The 23,538-nt window shown below is 36.0% G+C and overlaps 1 protein-coding gene across 1 annotated transcript in view; it reads left to right on the top strand.

Moving 5' to 3' along the window:
• Window positions 1–22,039, top strand: part of LOC125872820 (vacuolar sorting protein 18-like) — a 54,399-nt gene extending 32,360 nt beyond the window's left edge. Inside the window, exons 17-24 of the mRNA XM_049553619.1 lie at window positions 201–331; window positions 2,474–2,579; window positions 6,125–6,313; window positions 12,276–12,503; window positions 16,103–16,258; window positions 16,513–16,674; window positions 21,197–21,313; window positions 21,485–22,039. Coding sequence (XP_049409576.1) covers window positions 201–331; window positions 2,474–2,579; window positions 6,125–6,313; window positions 12,276–12,503; window positions 16,103–16,258; window positions 16,513–16,674; window positions 21,197–21,313; window positions 21,485–21,658 — 1,263 coding nt within the window. The 3' untranslated portion in view covers window positions 21,659–22,039. The remainder of the gene's footprint in view (window positions 1–200; window positions 332–2,473; window positions 2,580–6,124; window positions 6,314–12,275; window positions 12,504–16,102; window positions 16,259–16,512; window positions 16,675–21,196; window positions 21,314–21,484) is intronic.
• The last annotated feature ends 1,499 nt before the right edge of the window (window positions 22,040–23,538 follow it).

Here is a 23,538-nt window from a genome sequence, read left to right as displayed (position 1 = left end):
ATGTGCTTTATGCACTATATCTTAGGCCTGAAAGTACAAAAAAAGCCAAAAGCCAAAAGTTGGGTACCCAACTTATGACTTTTAGCTTTTAAATAAGCCACTTAAAAAAAGCCAATCCAAACACCCCCTAAGTAGGGATTGTGCTTTGAATCTACTGTAATCACACCATGCTCTACTTGGATTCTTTTGTTCTATTGCAGTACAAGTTTGCACCAGATCTCATCATGCTTGATGCATATGAAACTGTTGAGTCATGGATGACCACTAAGAGTTTGAACCCGAGAAAGCTCATTCCTGCAATGATGCGTTATTCAAGTGAACCACATGCAAAGTAATGTCAATCTCTACCTTGCATTGAGTTCTGTGATTTTCTTACTGACACGTTCTTCATGACCTTTCAGTTTTATGTGCTAATTCTTTTTCATTTAGTTGTATCTTAGTTTGTGGATAGTAGGGGGTAGTTGAACGGGATTCTTTTTAATGTGTGATCTATTTTAGTCCTTAATGTAGCAATGTGCATCCAAGCGTGTCTTAGTTTACTGATGCTTCACCTTTGGTTATCTTTTCTTTTAGGAGACTTTTTGAGTAAAGGTAACTTTGTATTCACAAAAAAACTCATCAACAAAAGGATGATGAGGATCATTTTACAACCCACAAACAGTGTGCGCACTTTCGTCAATGTGAACTACACAAAAAAAAAACTTTACTAGTTACCTATGAAGTCAACTATATCTACTATGTCCCCCACCATTTCCTGTTTACACCAATAATAAAGTAAACTAAGGCATTGGATTTTGATCTTCTGGCTGTTGGTCCCTTTCCCTTCAAAACATCTGGTATTTTTCTCCTTCCACAATGTCCACCAGACAAAAGCTGTAATGGACCTCCACCAGTCTTCATTGGTTCCTCTTCTTCCAATACCTTTCTAGCTATTGAGTATTTCCATAGTGGACTTACACATTACCCAACCGACTCCTAGGATACATAGGAACATGTTCCACAGATTTGTAGCTGCTTTGCAATGAAGAAATAGATGGTTGTTTACCTCTGCTTCTTGATTGCACATAAAACACTTAGAGCAAATCTGGAAACATCTTCCATGTAACACTTCATGTGTTAGACATGCTTTTCTTAGCTTCCAGGGCCATACTTCTGTGTTGACTTGGTTATTGTTCCTTTCCCAGTAGCATGACTTCACTGTGAAGACCCCTTTGTTGTGTAGTGAGCTTGTCTGCATTAGTGGCAATACCTGAGAAACTATTCAACACTTGAAGAGGCCTGGCAATCTCCACTTCCCAATCATTTAGTGCTCTTCTAAAGATCAAATTCCAACCATGGGGGCTCCACACCCGTGAGATGAGGCATTTCTTTGTGAGCTCAGAATGTAAAGTTTGGGGAAAAGACTTCTCAAGTTTTCATTCCCAACCCAATGCTCACTCCAGAAATCAACTTCCACTCCACTATCCACTTGGAAGGAAATGTTGATGTAAACCTGAGTCCACAACCTCCTGATGGTCTTCCAAACACTGCATCTAAAGGTGACCATGACCTCCTTAGTGGCCCACTGACTTAGCATACCATATTTATCTGCAATAAACCTTCTTCCCAAAGCCATATGGAATTCCAGATGTTTTGTGAGCTTAGAGAATGATGTGTAGAAGATCAAGTTGAACTTCATCTTACTGCTATGTTTTGGGTGTAATCAGATTTACTCTAATGATACTGTGTCTATCATAGATGTTCTAGATTCTTTATAGCTAGAGAGGAAAGACACTAGAGCTCTATTGTAAATATGGTTTCGGTGCTACCCAAGTACTTTCTGAGCATGTGATTTAAACCTTCCATGGCTAGGATAAATAGGAATGGTGACATGGGGTCACCCCATCTAAGCCCCCTTTGTGATTGAAAAAATCTTTCAATGTTTCCATTAATAATGAGGGAGAATTTTACATTAGAGGTACAAATCTTATCCAACTAATCCATTTGGTGCCAAACCCAATATCTTCTAGGATTTATAATAAATAGGACCATTTGACATGGTCATAGGCCTTCTTAATGTCCAGCTTGCACAGGATTCTAGGGGTCTTCTGTCTCACCTAAAGTCTACCAACTCATTGGCCAAAAGGCTGCATCCATTATCTGCCTACCCTTCCAGAAAGCCATCTGATCTTCCTCAACAAGCTTCCCCATAACAATTTCATTATCTCAGTGATCAATTTAGAGATTATTTTACACACTACACCTATCAAACTGATAGGTCTGAAATCCCTTGGCTCATTTAGTGTTCTCTAGCAATATACTGGAATAGTATTATGTCCTGATATGCCGCATGAGTTTCTTCCACGTTGAAGGCTCTCCTGTTTCATTGTTTTCTGCATTCAGGATATCCTTTATCTGGATAGTCCTTGTATTTTTGGTTAATATCATTTCTACCATTTCTTATGAGATCATTTCTACCATATGCCACCTGCAGGAATGAAACTCATGAAGTAATCAAGTACCTGGAGTATTGTGTTCATCGTCTACAGAATGAGGATCCTGGAGTTCACAATCTGTTACTTTCCTTATATGCCAAAAAGGTTCAAGTTATTTAGCTTTTGGAATGCTCATCTGGTCTCATATTTGCTATGCAGGATTTCTCCATCTTTCTATTTTTATTGAGATTTTTTAAATCTGTGAATAGTTACCCATCCATGATATCTTCGAGTACTCCGTCTGCATCTCATTTTACCCATTTACAGAAAATAATCTCGCACATCTGATTCTTGCACATTTTCTGTTGCACATAGCCACGGCAATATTTAAGCATTATGTTGATTTCCTTATTGAAAGCTATTCATTTTGATAAATTGTGATTTCATTTTGTTACTGTTTTATAGTTTATTCAAATTCATAGAAGGTAGCTCACATTTCACCGTAACAAGATATACAAATGTTACTTGCACGAACGGGGAGAAATCAGGATTGCTTTGTGTATATGCTCTACTTTATAATGTGATACTGCCTATTTTTCTGTTCGTCACATTGTACAAATTATACTTGCAAGAATTGGTAGAAATCAGTACTTCGTTGTTATGGTCCCTGTTATGGATCTAGTTATGGGATGCTACAAGACAAAATCCGAAGTTTTCTTTTTTCTACCTATGGTGCTGGTTCGTTAAGCGAGAACCTGCAATCTCTTGAGTTTGAAGTACTCAAAACTTGACTAATTTTCTACTTATCATTTCACTAAATGCAAATAACACTAAATACAACACTAGTGGATTAACCACCCATCTAAAAACAAGGAAGTAACTTCCTACTACCACTGAAATGAGAAAGTAGAGGAATAACCTCCTTACTGCAACTACTGGTACATAGAAATAGGAAAATAAATAACTAANTTCTTGCACATTTTCTGTTGCACATAGCCACGGCAATATTTAAGCATTATGTTGATTTCCTTATTGAAAGCTATTCATTTTGATAAATTGTGATTTCATTTTGTTACTGTTTTATAGTTTATTCAAATTCATAGAAGGTAGCTCACATTTCACCGTAACAAGATATACAAATGTTACTTGCACGAACGGGGAGAAATCAGGATTGCTTTGTGTATATGCTCTACTTTATAATGTGATACTGCCTATTTTTCTGTTCGTCACATTGTACAAATTATACTTGCAAGGATTGGTAGAAATCAGTACTTCGTTGTTATGGTCCCCTGTTATGGATCTAGTTATGGGATGCTACAAGACAAAATCTGAAGTTTTCTTTTTTCTACCTATGGTGCTGGTTCGTTAATAGAGAACCTGCAATCTCTTGAGTTTGAAGTACTCAAAAACTTGACTACTTTTCTACTTATCATTTTACTGAATGCAAATAACAATAAATACAACACTAGTGGATTAACCACCCATCTAAAAACAAGGAGGTAACTTCCTACTACCACTGAAATGAGAAAGTGGAGGAATAACCTCCTTACTGCAACTACTGGTACATATAAATAGGAAAATAAATAACTAAAAACCTATAATAATCTACTGCAAACATTGCTACATAGAAATAAAAAATAAATAACTTATAAGTTGAAGTAATCTACTTTCTAATTTCCTCTTATCTTCCATGTGTAAACCATTGGTAGACTAAAAGGGTGCAGGTGCTAACATTCTTGATGTGCCCTTTTTTTTCTATGCACCCAAGGTTTTCACCTAGTGGTCAATGAAGTAGGATGAGAACCATGAGGTCTCAAGTTCAAATCCTAGCTGAGGCAAAAGTACTTGGTGATTTCTTCTTATCTGCCCAAGCCTTGGTGGGCAGGGTTATCTGGTACCTGGTACCTGAGCAGCTGTGCTTGTTGGAGGTAGCAAGGTACCTGATGTAGTAGTTCAGGTGCACGCAAGGTGTCTCTGACACCACCGTCATAAAAAAACACACTACTATGTGTAATTATTTTCTAAGTTATTGTTTCTTTATCAGAGGAGTGTTGGATATTTGGATTATCTTAGTCCCTGAAGCAAATTAATTACGCTAAAGAAGTTGTCCAAGGGAGAATTGACATTGGGCAATTGCTAGTTAGAATCAGGACGGCCTCCATTTCTACAATTCTACAAAAGGGGTGCAAGGTCTATTTTTCTTTGGAGAATATTTGGATGCAAATTTAGTGATGTGTTGGATGAAGTGGATGTGGAAGTAAGGCTTGCCACACAAACTATTCCCAAGAGAGAGTTTTAAGTATCTTGGGTTCGTAATCCAAAGTAGCGGGGACTTCGACGATGATGTCAAGACATTAGATGAAATGGAGGCCTGCCTATGGAGTCATGTGTGATAAGAAGGTACTACGTAAACTTAACGGTAAGTTCTATAGAGTGGTGGTTAGATTGTCCTTGTTGTATGGGGTGTCTAGCTAGTCAAGAACTCTCATGTTCAAAAAATGCATGTTGCGGAGATGAGGATGTTGCGCAGGATGTGTGGGCACACTAGGCATGACAAGATTAGGAATGAGGTTATCCGAGCAAAGGTGAGTGGCCTTTGTGGCAAACAAGATGAGGGAAACGAGACTGAGATGGTTTGGGCATGTGCAGAGGAGATGTGCTGATGCCCCAGTGAGGCGGTGCGAGAGGTTGGCTATAGGGGATATGCGGAGGGGTAGAGGTAGGCCAAAAAAGTATTGAGTAGGAAGTGATTCGATAGGACATGACGTGGCTTCAGATTACCAAGGACATGACTCTAGATAAGAAGGAATGGAGGTCGCGTANATCTATGTTACTTTCTTTGTATTAAGTAGGATAAAATATATAAGCAGTAATTATCTATAGTAGTTATAAAGTAGAAGTTATTACTAGTAGGCAGCAACAGTTATTTACAGCAGTAACTGTTTCTATCTATCTATTAGGAGTTATATATGTTTACTATAAATAATTGTATTTTAGGAGAATTCTAGGGGAGGAAAAATATTATTATGTCTTTATATCTGGAGATTTGTCCACTCCATACGGACATTGTTATTGGTTAATGCAGTGTTTAAGATTCTTGCACTTTATTCAACCAGTAAAGTTTCATTTTCACATCAGTTTCTATCAACATGACTCTAGATAAGAAGGAATGGAGGTTGCATATTAGGGTAGCAGGTTAGTAGGGGTGGAGTGTTGGGTTGCCTTGTGAAGGTTTAGGCTTGTTAGTGTTTGTCGTTGTACTAGTCGTACCCTTGTAGTTTATGTCATAAGTTGTTTATTGTGTTTTGACTATCACACTATTTTGCTGTTGTTATTTTCTCTTTCTTGTAGACTTTACACTGCTTTTTCTTTTTAACGATTAACGATTATGCTTCCTTCGTTGTTTTCTTCTCCCTTTACTTAAGTTTGATGCACTTGAGCCGAGGGTGTTTTGGAAACAACCTCTCTACCTCCATGAGGTAGTGGTAAGGTCTGCATATACTCTACCCTTCCCAGACTTCACTTAGTTGGATTTTACTGGGTATGTTTTCATGTAAATGTGATGATAAAGTCATTAATCATAGCTGCAGGGAGATCTTGGAATGTCTTTGTGCACTCAACAATTTGCTAGTTGTTATTTTCATGCTTGTCAATTATAAATATGCTTAGTTGCACCTAATGTCTCTCTCTTTCCCTTTTTTTCAAAGTAGGAAGATGAGAGTGCTCTTCTGCGTTTCCTAGAATGCAAGTTTGGTAAAGGGCAACCAGGTGGACCTGAATTCTTTTATGATCCCAAATATGCGCTACGCCTTTGCCTCAAGGAAAAGAGAATGCGAGCTTGTGTTCATATATACAGCATGATGTCTATGCATGAAGAAGCAGTTGCCCTAGCATTACAGGTTCTGTTTTAATACTGATTGCCCTCTGTGTGTTCCTGGAAGCCTGTTGGTTCTTTTAATCTTACTGCTTATATTTAGCAATTCATGACTACATTAACTATTAAGTTGACTGATTTGTCATGTTAACAATTCTCATGCATCATCTAGGCTTCATTTGTTTGCACTTAATGAGTGTCTTAATCTTAATCATGTCAGTCATTAAGTCTGTTTGTTTTTAAGATCCAATTTTCTCATGTTTGGAAAATATTTTCCGAATCAACTCATTTTCCTCAAATTTAAGGAAAATGACTTTCCTTCCAAAAATTAAGGAAAACACTTTCCAAAACCCTCCCCATTAAAAAAAAAATTAAAATTTTTAAATTTCAAATATATTTTTATCCCTAGCCCCAAACCACCCCCCCCCCCCCTCCCCCCACTCAAACAAAAAACAAATTAAAAATTATTTTTGAAAAATGTTTCAAATATTAAAATTTTTTACCTCACCCAACCCCTACCCCCTTCCCGAAAAAAAATTGCTTTTGAAAAATATTTCAAATTTAATTATTTTTCTTTTTATTTTTACACCACCCCCCTAACCCCCATCCAAAAGTCCACGCCTCTCCCCCACGTTAATTTTTTTAAACAAAAATTTTTTTAGGAAATATTTCAAATNCCCCCCCCCCCCCCCCCCCCCAATCCCCCACCCAAGCCAACCCCGCCATTTAAAAAAAAAAATTGTTTTTGGAAAATATTTCAAATTTAAATTTTTTTCATATTTACGCCACCCCCTACCCCTACTCCTCCCCTACCTTGCCACCCCGCACCCAGGCCATTCTGTCAAAAAAAATTTAAGTAAAAAATGTTTTTTGTAGATTTTTCAAATTTAAAAAGTTTTCATTTTTTACACCACTCCCACCCCTACCCCCAGGCCAACGCCATCTTTTTTGAAAAAATATTTCAAATTTTGAAAGATTCCATTTTTTATTTCAAATTCAAATAAAAGTGAAATACAATTACATAAACACTCAACTTTCAAAATTATTATGTTTTCCCATGAATGCTCTACTAATGCAATACGGAGTTCAAAAGAATCAATTTTTTCCTTAATTTTTTTTGTATCTAGCTAAATATTGTTCAAACCAGAGATATTCATCTACCACTATTTATGGCGTTAGAGTTGGAGCCTTTACAACATCTTAAATTGGTGCATTAAGATCACGTTCAACCTCGATTATCATGTTGTGCAGTATAATACATGTAGTCATTATATCATGTAGCACTTTCTTTCTCCAAAAAACGTGATGGTCCTGCAATATTTGCAAAACGTGATTGCAGAACTCCAAATGCACGTTCAAAAATTAATAATAAAATTAGATTATATTACTGACGAAAATTAGAAAAAAATTGAAATATTATTAATTCGGGATGAAAGTAGTATATATTAAATTATATATTTTTAAAAAATATTATATTACATTTTAAAAAGAATTATGAATATTAGATACTTAATTAATGACATTATATGTAAAATAATATGTTAATTAGAAAATAATAGAAATAATAATAAAATATTGAAAAAGTGAAAAGAGAGTGTGAATAGTAGTTCTCCAAATTTGGAGAACTTCTATTCAATTCTCTAAAAATAAAGAATAGAGTCTAAAATAAAGAGGGGTTGGAGTGCCCATTCTCTATTTTACGCTCCAAATATAGAGAATGGAGAGTAAAATAGAGGTGGGTTGGAGATGGTCTTAACCATCATTTGCAATTATTGCCACCAACCATTATTAATTCCACTAATCACTATTGATAATTATCACCATTATATATTGCTAATCGACATCATTATTCACCACCACTATTAGTTATCAGTATCATTTCACTACTAATTATCAGCCGCCACCACTAACAACCACGGTCAATAACTATTGTCAACCACTATACCATAATTTACTGCCCACAATCACCATCATTAGTCACTCCATCCAAATCGACACACACAATAACCATCATTAGTCATCACCACCACTAGTTGTCATATAAAAATTTTAAAATATTTTATTCATATAATATTAGATCAATTTAGTATTTTGTTTGAATTTTATATGTATTATTTTTGAAACAAAGACAAATGTTATACATTTAGATATTGAGAAAACAAAGAGTCTTAACTATTTAGTATTCATATATTAATGCAACATCTTAATATTCAGATGTGTATTAAGATTCAGACCTCTAAATCTCAATGCACATCTTAACATTCAGACGTCTTAATCTTAATGAAAACAAATGATGTCTTATTGTCCTTTGGAATTAGCTGAAATCTGAAGTGCAAGGCATGAGGTTGGTCTATTGATTGTTGCTTGTCACGTGTAGGAAATCAAAACCGAGAGCCAGTTGTCAAGCACAAGCTGTTCTTGTTACTTACACTAAATAAAAAGAAAAAAGGTGTAAAATCCAACAAAAAAACTTATCTGAATTATGTCTTCCTAATTTATTTATATTCAAGTCTTTTCTCTAAAAAAACAAGGTCATTGGTGGTGTGTAGAAGCTTCTACTATTTGATAAATTGATTGTTCCTTGTCACGTGTAGGAAAACAAGACTAAGAGCCAGTTGTCAAGCACAAGCTGTTCTTGTTACTTGCACTAAATAAAGAGAAAAAGGAAAGTGTAAAATCTAACAAAACTTATCTGTATTAGGTCTTCCTAATTTATTTATAATTAAGTTTTTCCTCTAAAAATTAAGGTCGTTTGTGGTGTGTAGCAGCTGCTACTATTTGATAAATAAGGAATTATAAAGATAAAAAGGAATATTTCATCTCAGCTCTTGTACACTGCAATTCTATTTATACTCATCTGGACAGCTGTCCTACACAGGTAATTCCCTAACAATCTCCATAATAAAAGCAACTTGTGTAACCTAATCGCCGTATAGACGTTTGGGATTTAACTGAAAGACAGAAACAAAATGGACTAAAAGTAAGGAATTAAGCACCCAAGGGTGTGACCTAGTGGTTAATAAAGTGCATTAAGCACCTAGGTCTCATATTCAAAAGTTCAAATCCCAGTAGAGACAAAACATTAGGTGAATTCTCCCATCTGTTCTAGCATTGGCGGATAGAGTTACTTGGTATATGATGCTGGTGGGAGGTGATAGGTGTCCCGTGGAATCAGTCAAGGTTCAAACAAGCTAACCCGGACACCATGGTTATTAAAAAAAAGTAACTATGGAACTAAAAATAGCAACTGACTTTAGCTAATCTCAGCCCCACTAATCATATAGTCATAAAATGTCCACACTTTGATTGCTTGGATCACATCTAAAAATTCGTTTCTGCTATTTTCGATTCTATCGTCTTTTTGATCCCAAGGCTTGAGGTGGACCAATCCTCTTTTTTTCCTTCTAATTTTGGCCTTGACTCTTAATATAACTAGGCTTATCTTGCCTTATTTGCTTACAAAAATTTAGAATAATCCTCCGGAAGTTGTATTTATTGTTGAATGTAAGAACATGCTTTCAAGAGTTTAAAGTCAACGTTGTCAAAGGTGAATATTGCACGATTAACCAACATGTTCTAGGTTTTAAGCACCATACACACTTAAGTGGAATAAACTGCGGGAGAAGGAAAAAACTAAAAAAAATGTATGTGTTATGCGGGAAAAAATAGCTATAAATGCTTACAGTAATTATAGAGATCATTATCAAAAAAATAATTATATAGATGAATGAATTAAAAAATTGCAATAACTTCCTATGAATTCGACAGACGAGGCATGGAAGTTTCATTTAGCGTGGTAGGAGACCATCACGCCTCATAAGGGATTGCAATTAAAGATTTAAGGGTGTTCAGTAAGCATTATTAGGAAAATAATTATGGAGATTAGGGATTGAAGGTAAATGCTTTTAGGAAGAGCTTGATAGTAGAAAATTAAGGGATATAGGAAGGAGGTTGGAGAACTAAAAATGTCAACATGCCCTGATGGTGCGTATTGAGGAGGAACATTGTGAGGCGTTGGGAAGAGTTTACGGTCAATGTGTCATTCAAGACAGATATGAGGAGATCATGTTTTTGGGAGCTCATGTGGTACATGAAATATCACTTTGAGGATTACCTTCCCAAATATTTATTGAACTTCATACCAGAATAAGATGGCAGTCTAACTCCAACCATAGTCAGGAGACTGATAGAATAGAGAAGATTTTTCGGGTATGTGGTTTTGGAAGGTGACAGTTTCAAGGCATGGTCATTTGCTCTATAAACAAAGCACTTCATAAGACAAACGATATATTGAGGGGGGGGGGGGGGTTAATGGTGTGCTTTATGTTAAAGTCTTATTATGAAAAGCTTTTGAATAAGGGAAGGTTGCCTTTTCATATAGCTCGATTTGGGTACCTAAAGTACCTCGAGATGTGTTTTTTCACTTGGTTGCTAGCAAGAGGGATAGCTCCATCCCAATTTATGTGATGATGTTTGATTGGACACGGAATTTAAGAAATAAAGGAAGGCTTTTGGATCTTGTGGTCTAAAATAAGCTTTAGATATTTGTTTGGTTATAGATCATGTCATCAAGGATCAAATGAGTATTTAAAGTTAAATTGCTACTAAATATTGAAAGGTGTCATTCTTTTTGGAACAAACTAAAAAGTAGAGAGTGTCAATAAAAATGTAATTTTAATTGTCTAATCCAAATTTGGTTATGACTTCCTTACTCCTATATTCTATTTTTAATCACATGCATATCTATCATAATGTCTTTTTTAATAATTAAGTCATTCTTTTGCCTGTGATTTTATTGTTTATTGCCCTCCTCTACTTGATAGTGCTCTGGAATTTATTTTTGATGGAGTTGATTGAGCTAAGGTGTGTGCTGTTAATGCATGCAATGAAGCCTCACCTAAGTGAGGCGAATCGTTCAGCTGCATAGCACCTAGATTCAATGTTTATGTGCGCCTATAACCAAATTAAGTTGTGTTTACCTCTCTTCTCAAATGTAGACGGGTCATTTTGTTTACCACCATATCTGCTCTCTCTCGTGACTTCTAGCTTAATAGGACTAGGACTAAGTCGATTAAACTTTGTTCACCCTATAAGGACATGTCTGTGCATGGTTCAACGTTTTATGTGGCTTGCTTATGCAGCACATTTTGCTGCTTGCGTTTCTGAATTGATGGAACATTAGTAGACTTGGTGATAGTCTGTTTTAAGGCTTCTCTGTCTTGCACACTCTTGCTTTCTCTTTCTTTTAATTTTTGTTTTAATATTGGTACTATGATTACACCTTATTAATTTTGTGACTGGAGTATGTGCTAAATTTGATTCTTGAAACTGATATTATATCCTCAATTTAACTTTGCGGTCTCGCTCCTTTCACTTCCTCTTCAACAAGATATGACCCTTTTAGTGGCTGTAGTGGCGTACTTAGGTAATGAAATTCTCGACCAAACCTATCCCCTAACCCTCGGAGTCTCCGTCCGCTTCTTNTTTCTGAATTGATGGAACATTAGTAGACTTGGTGATAGTCTGTTTTAAGGCTTCTCTGTCTTGCACACTCTTGCTTTCTCTTTCTTTTAATTTTTGTTTTAATATTGGTACTATGATTACACCTTATTAATTTTTGTGACTGGAGTATGTGCTAAATTTGATTCTTGAAACTGATATTATATGCTCAATTTAACTTTAAACTAATTTCTGTTGCTAAAAGTTAATCATAAACTAACGTTATATGGTGGAGTTAATTTGCAACTGAAGTTATTTGCTTCCTATTCTTTTTTGATGGACAAGATTATTTGTGATTATTTGTTAAGCCTATGGAATCAATTTTGTAAAGAACTGTTTTGGATATTTTAATGATTTTTGGCATGTTCTTGTAATTTTGTGCTTCACCTATAGATCCTGTCGGGTTTTTGCACTTTTCACATTCAAATATATTTCCATAAGTTTCTTAAAGAGAATACACCATTCACTACTTCCCTTTGTTTCAATAGGTTGATCCAGAGCTTGCTATGGCTGAAGCAGACAAGGTAGAAGATGATGAGGACTTGAGAAAGAAGCTTTGGCTTATGATTGCTAAGCATGTCATTGAGCAGGAAAAAGGAACCAAAAGGGAGAATATACGGAAGGCAATTGCTTTTCTCAAGGAAACTGATGGTCTGTTAAAGATTGAGGACATTTTGCCCTTCTTCCCAGACTTTGCTTTAATTGATGACTTCAAGGTAGGTTCCACTGGCGTAATACTTAAATGCTTCAAATATTTATTGGTTTTAAACCTTTAAATTTATTTGCTAGAAAGCTGTAATATAGCTTACCAAATAAAACCTTACCTTGAATATATCTTTCTTTTGTCAGAGGTCAAATAACACAAAAAGCTGTTTCTGATGAATGAGTAGAAGTTTATAAGGGTAAAATCAAAGAAAATAATTAGAAAGAAAGAGATGTGGAATTTAAGAGCAACTGGTAGGTCTCAATGAGAAGTTCAATGGTCCTGCATGTGCCAGTTGACAACACATACTGTATAAATAGAGAAAGAGTTTGAGATTTTGATAGTACCTTGCCTACCATTCTTTGATCTCTCTTTGACAAACTTGTTCACGACTTTGTTACTAAATTTATGATTGGTTCAGAAGGATTCTGGAAATACATTTTTCTTCCATTTTCTTCAGAGTATAGTTCGTTTCATCAAACAAATCCTTCTGTTTGGACAAACAATTTCAGATTCATGATAATAACAAAGAACATCAAGGTGTCTGATTTCCTACTCCTAGTGAAGAGTTATTTGAGCTTGCCTGTCACAGTAAGTTACAGATTGATGATTTATTTTGTTTTGGTACTAAGATCAATTGAGTGATTTTAGCATTAGTATGTCAACCAACAGTGTACATTGGGTCACCTTAAATCTTGATATAATGCTACTTTTAGTGCTTATCTAAACTAAGCTTTTAGTCCTTGTTAGAATCTCATAGATATTCTAGAATATTCGAGGATCTTGTAAATATAGTATAGCTCAATATACACCTGTAATTATGTGTTTTGATTCTTTTTCCCTTCTTTGAATATGTACACCTTATCTATTTTAACCCAAATGGTTTTGAGGGAATAATGAAGCTGTGTTATCTTTCAAGCTTTCTTCTTTCTCACATGAAAAGGGTCTTGGTAAGATATCCTTGCTGTGCAGTAATCAGTGAATCCAAGACAGTCACCGTGCCTTCTTTCCACTGATTTATTTCAGGCTGATTGCATCACTTTTTTCTCCAGTAGGTGTTCTGCTAAAACTGATACCACCACGAAGTTGAGGAAGCTCCTACAAGAAAACTCTAGAAAACCACTTCGCAGACTTGCCATCACGCGCCGGCTGATCCTACTGCTCCGGCTCGTCTGACACACGTGCCAGGCGTGTGAGACCATTTTCAGCCATCTTTTGGAGCAGATCTCTTTCCGTGGGAGTTGTCCAGCCTTTTTGAGTCGTGCTTGCTATTCTTTTGCAGATTTCGATCAATGGAGCCCTAACCTTCCCCACCTCAGACTTGTTTCCCGGCCATGTTTGATTTATTTGGCGATTTTCCAGCCAACCTTTGTCAACTAGTAACTCTTCAGCAATTGTCCAGCCTACTTTGTGCATATTTTTCAGCAACTTGAAGATCGACCTACCAGTTTTCGAATTTGGTTTTGTTTGGCTGATCTCTCTTTACTCGATTATAGTGTCACTGGGATCAGATGCTTTTGGCTCCAAATCCGTTGGATTTAATACTTTGAATATACGGATTTAACACTTTGAATATCGGATTATATGAGTTCCTTCCGTACAAAACATGTAAATAGACATCCTCTGAGAGAGTTTTTTGTCGTTTAGACAAGTCACAGCGTTACTTGTTTCTCTCAACATTCTTCTCCCAGTAGTTGGGTTATTGTTTCAGGAGCGTCTAACCATATTTCTGGTGATACATCTATTGTCGCTACTATTTCTTACTCTCATTCTCTTCCAAAAGTCACAAATGGCCAATGAGTCTCAAACCATGGCAACTGGAATAGGTCAATCTAGTCCATCATGTTCCTGGTAGTCCTTTTAATCTCATATCCATTAGTCGCTTAGCCAAAGCACTTAGCTGCTCTGTTTCATTGTTTGATGACTGTTTTGATACTGGAACACTGTACCTCACGGATCATTGGTACCGGGCATGAATTAATGAACTTTATCACCTTATCCTTCTTAAATAACTCGAGTTTTTTTAATAGGACTCCAAATTAGAAAATAGAAATCATAGAACTCTAGATGGAAATTATCTTCAAATTAGTCACTCGGAAAAGAAACAACTGGAAGAAATCATCGGACAGATCTGTCTCACCAGAAAACCAGGTCGCAATTGTCACTGGCAACTTGTGGTGGTGTTGGATTTTAAAAAAACTAACAGAAACAGAGTTTTAGTCACCGACAACATGAAAAAGCAACCCTGATGCTGCAAGGGATAAAAACTCTCATCAAACGACAACAATGTCTCTGATACAATAACAACACACCCTATGAGATCCCACAAGTGGAGTTCGGGAGGGTGGTTGTATGGTGTATGCAAACCTTATCCCTACCTTTGTGCCTTGTGGGGTAGAGAAACTGGTTCAGATTGACCCTCGGCTCAGGAAAAAGGGACTGTTTTTCAAAATAGTTTTGAAGAATAAAAACAAATGCAAGAGTAAATAAGCCATGATAAAAGTACCATGGAAAGGAAATACACAACACAATCAGTAAAAATAACCAAAGTAATAATCAACAACATTAATAATAAAATTGAAGAAATAGATAATGGCATCATAACAATAATAATACCGGTAGGAGAGCAAGTAGGTTCTCCAACCTAGAACTGTGCTCTACCACGGAGTAAAGATAAGTTGCTCGACTGCTCACTAATTGTCTACCCTATTCCTCAACCTCCATGGTCCCCTATCTAGGTTCAAGTCCTTGGTGAGTTGAAAATCTGCCATGTCCTTTCTAATCACCTTTCCCCAATTTTTTCTTGGTCTACCTCCACCTCTTCTTAGACCTATCACTGCCAATCTCTCTCACCTCCTCACTGGGGCATCTGTGCTCCTCTTCTGCACATGCTTGAACCATCTCAGTCTTGCTTCCCACATCTTGTGCACCACTAAGCCACTCCTATCTTGCCTTGTATATCTTTGTTCCTAATCTTGTCTCTCCTAGCATGCCCACACATCCACCTAAGCTTCCTCACTTGTGCTACCTTCATCTTTGGAAGGTGAGAGTTCTTGATTAACCAACATTAAACTCCATACAACAAAGTCGGTCTAACCATGACTCTATAGAACTTAGATTTAAGTTTCAATGACACATTCTTATAACATAAGACACCATGCGAGCTTCCACGACTCTGATACCATGTAGAATATGAGAAATAAAAAATGCTTCTTTGTATTTCCGTATGTCTTTACATCCCATGAGAAAGGGTATTTATACAAATGAATCTTAATTGATTAAGGAAACATAATGTATTGCAATAAAAAGAAATATCTATGCCTATAGTTATGCTAGAAGAAGGAAAAATAAGTTATCCTAAAATCATGCTATTTAATTAACAAAAACAACATACATATTAACCAATATGGGACACTAAGAATAGTATTATATAAAATAACTATATAACAATATACTCTTAGCTATTCAAACCCCAATGGCTTGAGGGAATAATCAAGCTGAGTTATCTCACAAACTCTCTTCTTTCTTACACTTATGTTATCTTTTCATTCTGCAATGGTCATTTCTATGTTCAGCTGCTTCTAGATTAATCTTTTTCAACAATTTTTGTAGGAAGCAATTTGTTCATCCTTAGAAGATTACAATGAGCAAATTGAAAAACTAAAGCAGGAGATGAATGATGCAACCCGTGGTGCAGATAACATAAGAAATGACATCAGCGCTCTTGCTCAGCGATATACTGTAATTGATCGGGATGAGGAATGTGGGGTAATGTTCTCCTGATGTTTGTTCTTTTGCATTTCTTTAGCATTACCTCCATCATATGCTTGTATATGTATTGCTTTTGCATATGATCTGATTCTGTCGCAGACTTGAGGATACTATGTGTATCCTGCAATTTTGTATTGTTCATCATATCTGCAATATATTTTGTTTCCAGACTGCTGTACATGCATTGCTGTGGTTTTCTTTCTTCTTTTCTTTTTTCTTTTACTAAGCTTCACTCCTATATTTTCTTTTAGGTTTGCCGGCGGAAAATATTAAATGTGGGTGGTGACTATCGAATGACTACAGGTTATATGGCTGTTGGACCAATGGCTCCTTTCTATGTCTTTCCATGTGGGCATGCATTTCATGCACAATGCCTGATTGCTCATGTTACAAGGTGTACTAATCAAGCTCAAGTAAGTAACAGAAGAGTGTCCTTTCCTTCCCAGCTTTTGCTTATCATTTGAATACTGGTTGTACTGCTTTGTCTTCTCGTTTCTTCATATATCATATATGTACGAGAACATGCTTATTTATTGGCACATCTGTTTTTTAAATTTTGCATTATTGATATTGACAAACCATGAAAATGATCTTGTTACTTTTGCTTACTGCAATTCTGACAACCAGAAGAATTAGGTTCTTTGCTTGAATATTCTTTCACTCTTTAGGAATTGTTAGATTCGACTTGTGGGGATGAAGTTGGTATTTGGTTTTACAACCTCCTGGCTATGGCCAAAGTCTTTACTCTTTACCACTAAACCAACACATCCAGATAGTTAATTTGCAGGTTGCCAGGTTTTTGGAGAAAGTAATAGTGTTTCTGATGATAGTGCCTTTTTCTTTCCAGTGTTATGCCGGTCTTCTCAATAATTATCTGTCTAGGAATTTTGAAGAGACCTTGGTTTATCAAGTTTTCATGGATACGACTGGGGGCTTTTAGGCATTGACCTAAGTTGCTCGGACTTGGGTGTGGGTTTCCGATTCGGGTGTGGATCTAGAGGTCTGATCCTTCATGATCTTATTCGGGGATATGGGTCCATGTATGGATACGGGTGAGGGGATTCTCCTAAAAATAATTAAAATATCTAAAGTTAGAGTTATTAAACCTAAATTATGAGATATTATGTGAAGAACTTGAGGAGAATCATGGAAGGAGATTAAAGGAAGAGGAGTGACATAGAAATTTCTATATAAAAGGTATTCAATTTTCTTCAATTTCACCTTAGCTTTTGTATTGATTATAGGAATCATTAAAATTGTCCAAGACTTTCCCCATTGATTTTGGTCAAAGTACCCAAAATCCGTTGGCCAAATCAAACACGGATCCCACACCCACATCCATGTCGTGTTGACACAGGTGCGGCACCAAAAGTGAAGAGTCCGAGCAACTTAGGCATTTACTATGAGTTTCTTAATTGGCGTAGTTTTGGAAAATGTTCTCCGAACCTGGGTGAGTAAACACCGATTCAATCCCTTGGCTTTCATTTATAAATTGCAGTTGTTAGGAAGGAGATGAGAGAATTAAGGGTAATTTTCTGTGGAGTGCAGTGGACAATGGGATTATAGTTCCATGGTGGAAGTTCTCTTCATTTTTTGTTCTTTCGGGATGGTGCAGGAAAAGGTTGGTGTTTTATTTAGGTGATGCAAGTTATAGTTTCAAAGTGAAAATTTCTCCCTTTTATTTGGGTTTTCCAGTGTGCGGTAGAATTGGGTTGGCGTTGCCTTTTGGTAACTTTGTCACTAGAAAAAGGGAAGTAGCATAAAGTGGTATTTTTAAGAAGCTAAACATTCATGGAACAATTGATAAGTAGCTTAATTGATTTAAATAGAGTGAATTGCAAGAGTTGATCTCAAGTCCCAAATCTTTATGTCACAGTATATACTCACTGTGTTTATCAGACATTTTCATGTTGGAACGGAAATCATCTTCTTGGCATTGCTGTTGCAATTTAAATTTTTTTGGCCTAGTGGTCAATGAGGTGGATTGATTCCTCAGTCAAACTAATTGAATCCCAAAGCAAATCAGAAAATGCAATGACCCATAATATATGAGATCAATATATGCTCAAGTTTCAATTTTTTGTTGCCAATTGATGGGTCAAATCTCATTTTCCCTCATTTTCAAGGTAATGTTAAATTTCTACATTTTAAACCTCAAATACCATGTTTGAAAGGTGAAAATATATCCCAATATCACCATTCAAATGTATTAGTGAATATCATGTCCAATATATTAATACTCTTGTCCCAAAATAATACTCCTAACAAGCATACAAATTGAAGTAAATCTGGTACCATAATCAAACAAGAAGCCAAAATAGTGGCACTCAAGTAGAAACAATACATTAGCTTGTGTTTCTAACTGTCTAAAATGATTAAAGTCTGATGATTTCATAATAATTATTCTATACCGAATCATAGTCATCAACTCATCATCGTTACTTTCAATCATGCCATGAAATTAGTTTCCATCTTCCGTTCTTGTCACTTTCCAAGATCAATTTAATAATGATATTCTTCCTAGTCAATTTAATAGGGCAATATTATCCCTGAGCACTACTTTTGAATGCAAGAACTTCCAACTCTCCTAGCTCTAAATTCACGCCACCAGTGAGTTAAAGAAAAGTTCATTTACTGCCACCACCAGCGCCCCCAATACCTCATATTTCTGTGTTCCCTTCCATGAAGAAAACAAGAAACGTTCTAATCCCCAGCTAAAATGTGAGCAACAATTGGGTCTCTCGGCCTGTTCCTTACTTCTATATCATTACTGAAAGCCTTTGATTTGGCCCACATTCTGACTCCTTCAACAAATTGTTTTTTAAGGTTATGTTTAATGTTTTTGGCCCAATAGACCCAAACTAAATTAATTCTTATTGAAAATTGCTTTCAGTTACTGCAATAATTTTCTTTTTGGAAAAATAAGGTGCAAGTGTTAGGTTGATTTGAGTTTTAAATTTCTATTAGGTTTTGGTTAGATGTTGAGATATTTTAGGGTTTTTTTGAATTTTGAATTATGCAGTTATTTTGTTGTAAGTTGACTATTTAAAGCCCTCCTTTGCATAAGAAAAATATTGTGAGACATTTTCAATCAATACTTCTAACTATTTGCTGCACTATCTTTTAAAAAAACAACAGTGGTATCAAGGGCCTCATTGATCTTATGGGATTTTTGAGTTCTTTGAAAGAAATGACTTCAACTCATTTTTAACTCGTTAGGGCTATTTTCAATTCATTTTCGAACCATACTTATTTTTAGTGCATGGCTATTTTCAACCCATGCTTATTTTTTACGTGCAATCTATTTTTAACCTACCTTTTCGACATGGCAAGTAACAGCCCCTCTTTCAATGCGCACAAATTTTTCATCGACGAAAACTATCAAATTTGATCTGAAAATGAAATCTCATTTTGAGACCTATGTTTTATGAGATATTGTGATGGAAGAGAAATCCTTGCAAGAACTCCCTGCAAATGCCATCATTTTCCAGATGAAGCATTTTCAAACAAGACAAGATTATTGAGCGTGCTCTTTAAGCACAAAACCAAAAGAAGAGAAAGATCAGTATAAAAAAAATGTGAAAATTCAAAAAAAAATCCTGGTGCACAAACAACAGAAGCAGAAATTGAGGAACAATTTTTTTAATATTGCACCAATTGAAGGAAAGGAGGATTGTTGAAAATTGTTTTCAGTTACCACAATAATTTTCATTTTAGCAAAATAAGTTGCAAGGTTTAGGATGATTTGAATTTTAAATTTCTATTAGGTGAGTGGCTTGATGAAGATATCTACAAGTTGATCACTCGACTTCACAAAATTGACAGTCAATATTGACGTGCTTAGTCTTCTCACGAAATACTGAATTTGATGCATAATGTCAATAAAACACGAAGTGACCAGCTCCACTACTAGTCATGCCAAATTCCTTAATTATTGAGTTGTACTTCCCAAACCAAGCTTGAGAAGACTGTTTCAGACCATAAAGTGACTTGAACAATCGACATACAAGGCTACTAGTCCCCCCCTGAGAAACTAAACCAGATGGTTGCTCCATATTGACTTCTTCCTCGAGATAAGTGTGGAGAAAAACATTCTTAATGTGCAACTGATTAAAAATCTAATGGCAAACAACCATAAATAGAACAAGGCCGACATATGCTATTTTAGACACAAGAGAGAGAGTATCATTGTCACCAGAAAGACACACGGAACTACGCAAATTAGATCCAACATTCACCCTTTGAAATTTTTTGAAGAGTCCAAACAACATAGGTTCTACAGATTTGTTACTGTTCTCATTTCCAGCAATGAGCAAATTTCTTTTCTTTAATTAATGGAGTAGACCTAGCCTTATGATGTTTAATGCGTTTCACGCATCGCATTACTTTTTTGTTGTTACTGTCTCATTTGTTGATTATACGCTAGCATTTGTATTGGCTGTTATGTTTTATTTGTATCTCTCCNACCCTTTGAAATTTTTTGAAGAGTCCAAACAACATAGGTTCTACAGATTTGTTACTGTTCTCATTTCCAGCAATGAGCAAATTTCTTTTCTTTAATTAATGGGAAATATCATATATGCAAAAATCTTAGCATTGATAAGTTGTCCATGATGGTTCCAAATATAAGTGCTCAAATATTATCTGTTACTTTTTTTTTAATTTTTATATCTTGTTTCTAATAATTGTTAACGAAAAGGAGATCTATTGCAGTTCTGCTTTTCGGCGCTGGCGAATTTAATTCTTCTTTTACTAACAGGACTACTATGCATATGCCTAATCTTGCAGTCGATACTTGCAATTATACATATTCCTGATAGGTCCACATCTGTGTCCTCCGATACCATCTGTTACGTCTTTGGAAGAAATGTCTTTGCTTCTGGTGGTTACTTTGGTTGACAGTCTCTTTAACATTTTCCTTAAATGATATTGCAGGCTGAATACATTCTGGATCTGCAGAAGCAACTTACTTTACTTGGGGCTGAACCTAAGAATGTGTCAAATGGTGGCTTGTCTGAAGAACCGCTTGCTAGCGTGACACCCATGCATAAGGTTTGTCTTATGCTTGTAAAATATCACTTCCTTTAAGTGGCCAAGTAATTATAAAATAAGGTTTCTTCCAGTCGATTCGTATGAGCTCACTCCATGTTGATTCATCTAGAAAATGTTGCCCTAGTTTTCTGGCATTCCGTATTTGATAGTTTGCCAAACTGGATTCTTCAGATCCGGTCGCAGCTGGATGATGCTGTAGCTAGTGATTGCCCATTTTGTGGCGACCTTATGATCCGAGAGATTTCCTTGCCTTTCATCTTACCAGAAGAAGCAGAAGAATCCGAATCGTGGGAGATAAAGCCGCATAATCATCCTAGTCAGAGAAGCCTTTCTTTGGCTGTGTGATTTTATCATCTATTAGTGCAGGTTTCTCCCTGCAGTTCTTAGTTTGATGTTTTCCCCAGAAAAGGTAAAAAAACATGTTTGAGGTGTCAAAAGAATTGCTTGTTTGCTGTGCTAATTTATCAGGTTTGGTAGTAATTATTGCAACATGAAGCTAATGCAAGCAACAGAGACATGTTGATTGTAGGGTTAAGCCCGACGATATTTCACAAATCATTGTGCATGCCAAGCATCATCTTGGAAAAAGCTGCTTATTTTTTTTCTTTTGCATCCTATGTCCATTTTATCATCTTCTGATAACCTATGTTCTTCCAATTGTTGTATTATGGATGAAATATAAACTTGTCTTGAGAAAAATATGATCACTTTCTTACAGATTTAAAACACTTGTGTCAAGTTTTCAATGTTGGTGTTAAATTGATGCAAACAGGAAGGGTGTTATTTGTCTTCTAATTTCTTGGTATCTTTCTGCTAATGTTTTGATCTGAAATTCACAGGATGTAGAAATGTCCATTTTGGGTGTTTTCCGTTGGGAAGAAAATATTTTCTATTTTTTCCCATCTTCAGTTGACTAATCTTTTTTGGGAAAAAAAAAACGAAAATACGTTCCGGAAATTGATTTTCCTTATGGAGGTAGGAAAAACAAGTTCCACAAATGACATTTTACATGGATTGTGGCCTCTCCATCCTCCAACACCTCATCTTCACTCCACCCCCTAGCCTACTCTCACCTCATATTATTTGTTTCGATTACTTTTAGAACAAAATATTTTTTACTTGCTTACCAAATGCAACAAAATCAGTAAAAATCGATTTTTCCTGGAAAATATTTTTAAGAAATCATTTTCCTTTATACTGTACGTACACCTTTTACTGCTGCTGCTTTTCCTGAGCAAGTATTTTCCTTCTATCTTTCTCTCCTTCTATTTATCCTCTCAAAACAGTCTAAAATATGATGAGCAAAGGCTGGAACTATGCATTTTGGTCCTCTTATATTTGCTTCAAATGAGTTCACCTGTCGAACTGCTGCAGTTGCTCCATTTTGAACTGATTTCTCCTTTCTTTCAGTAGGCTACGGGGTACAGACTTCTCCAAGAATGCTCGAGTAAATTGCTCCCAAGACAAAGGAATAGCCCCGATTCGTCTATAGTTTAGATATACGGTTTCCACCATTGCTTGATTGAGCTAATCATCTGAAATGCGGTGTAATTAACTCCATGGGACTCAAGTTCCTAATCATGTAACCTTTCATGAGAACTGATATGCATCCTCTCCTATGACCACCTAAACTGGGAGGATCTATCCTCTTGATTCAATCAAACATCTTCCTTCTACTCCTCCATAGGCATAGTAGCCCTAGAAACTAGGGGTGGAACAATGTCCGGCAAAGGCATACTCCCATTTCTAGGAGCTACTGCCTCAGTTGGCTAACCTTCTTTAGACTAAAGTTTTGGAGTTATTAGATGATTGGGAGTTTGACCTCCTACTCTAATACAAGAACCATTTGTTGTGTAAGGTAGAACACCATCATGTCTCGTCTCATCTCATCCAAACAACTATCACTATAGACATGAGTGTATTGAAGTAGCAACAAATTCAGGTGGTACCTAATCTAAGCTCATCCCTTCAGTATGAATCTGATCATTTCAGTGAGACTTATCTCTAATATATGAGCCTGAGCAACTGCCAATGCTCTAGCTCTAGTCGGCGTCCCAACTCCTTCCTTGCCGGCTCTTGGTGTCTAGTCATCGTAAAATGACTTCTCAATATTTTTGAGTGAATGAAATAAAAAAGACTTAGTATTTTGATAAGATCAAATACACATCATAAAGGAAGAAATAATAGAAGTTCCATAATATATCGTAGCCTCTCGATGATAAGTA

Source organism: Solanum stenotomum, chromosome 8 (assembly GCF_019186545.1).
Source record: "Solanum stenotomum isolate F172 chromosome 8, ASM1918654v1, whole genome shotgun sequence".
Classification (NCBI taxonomy): domain Eukaryota; kingdom Viridiplantae; phylum Streptophyta; class Magnoliopsida; order Solanales; family Solanaceae; genus Solanum; species Solanum stenotomum.
The sequence above is the reverse complement of the archived record's forward strand: the minus strand, read 5'-3'. Positions and strand labels throughout refer to the sequence as shown.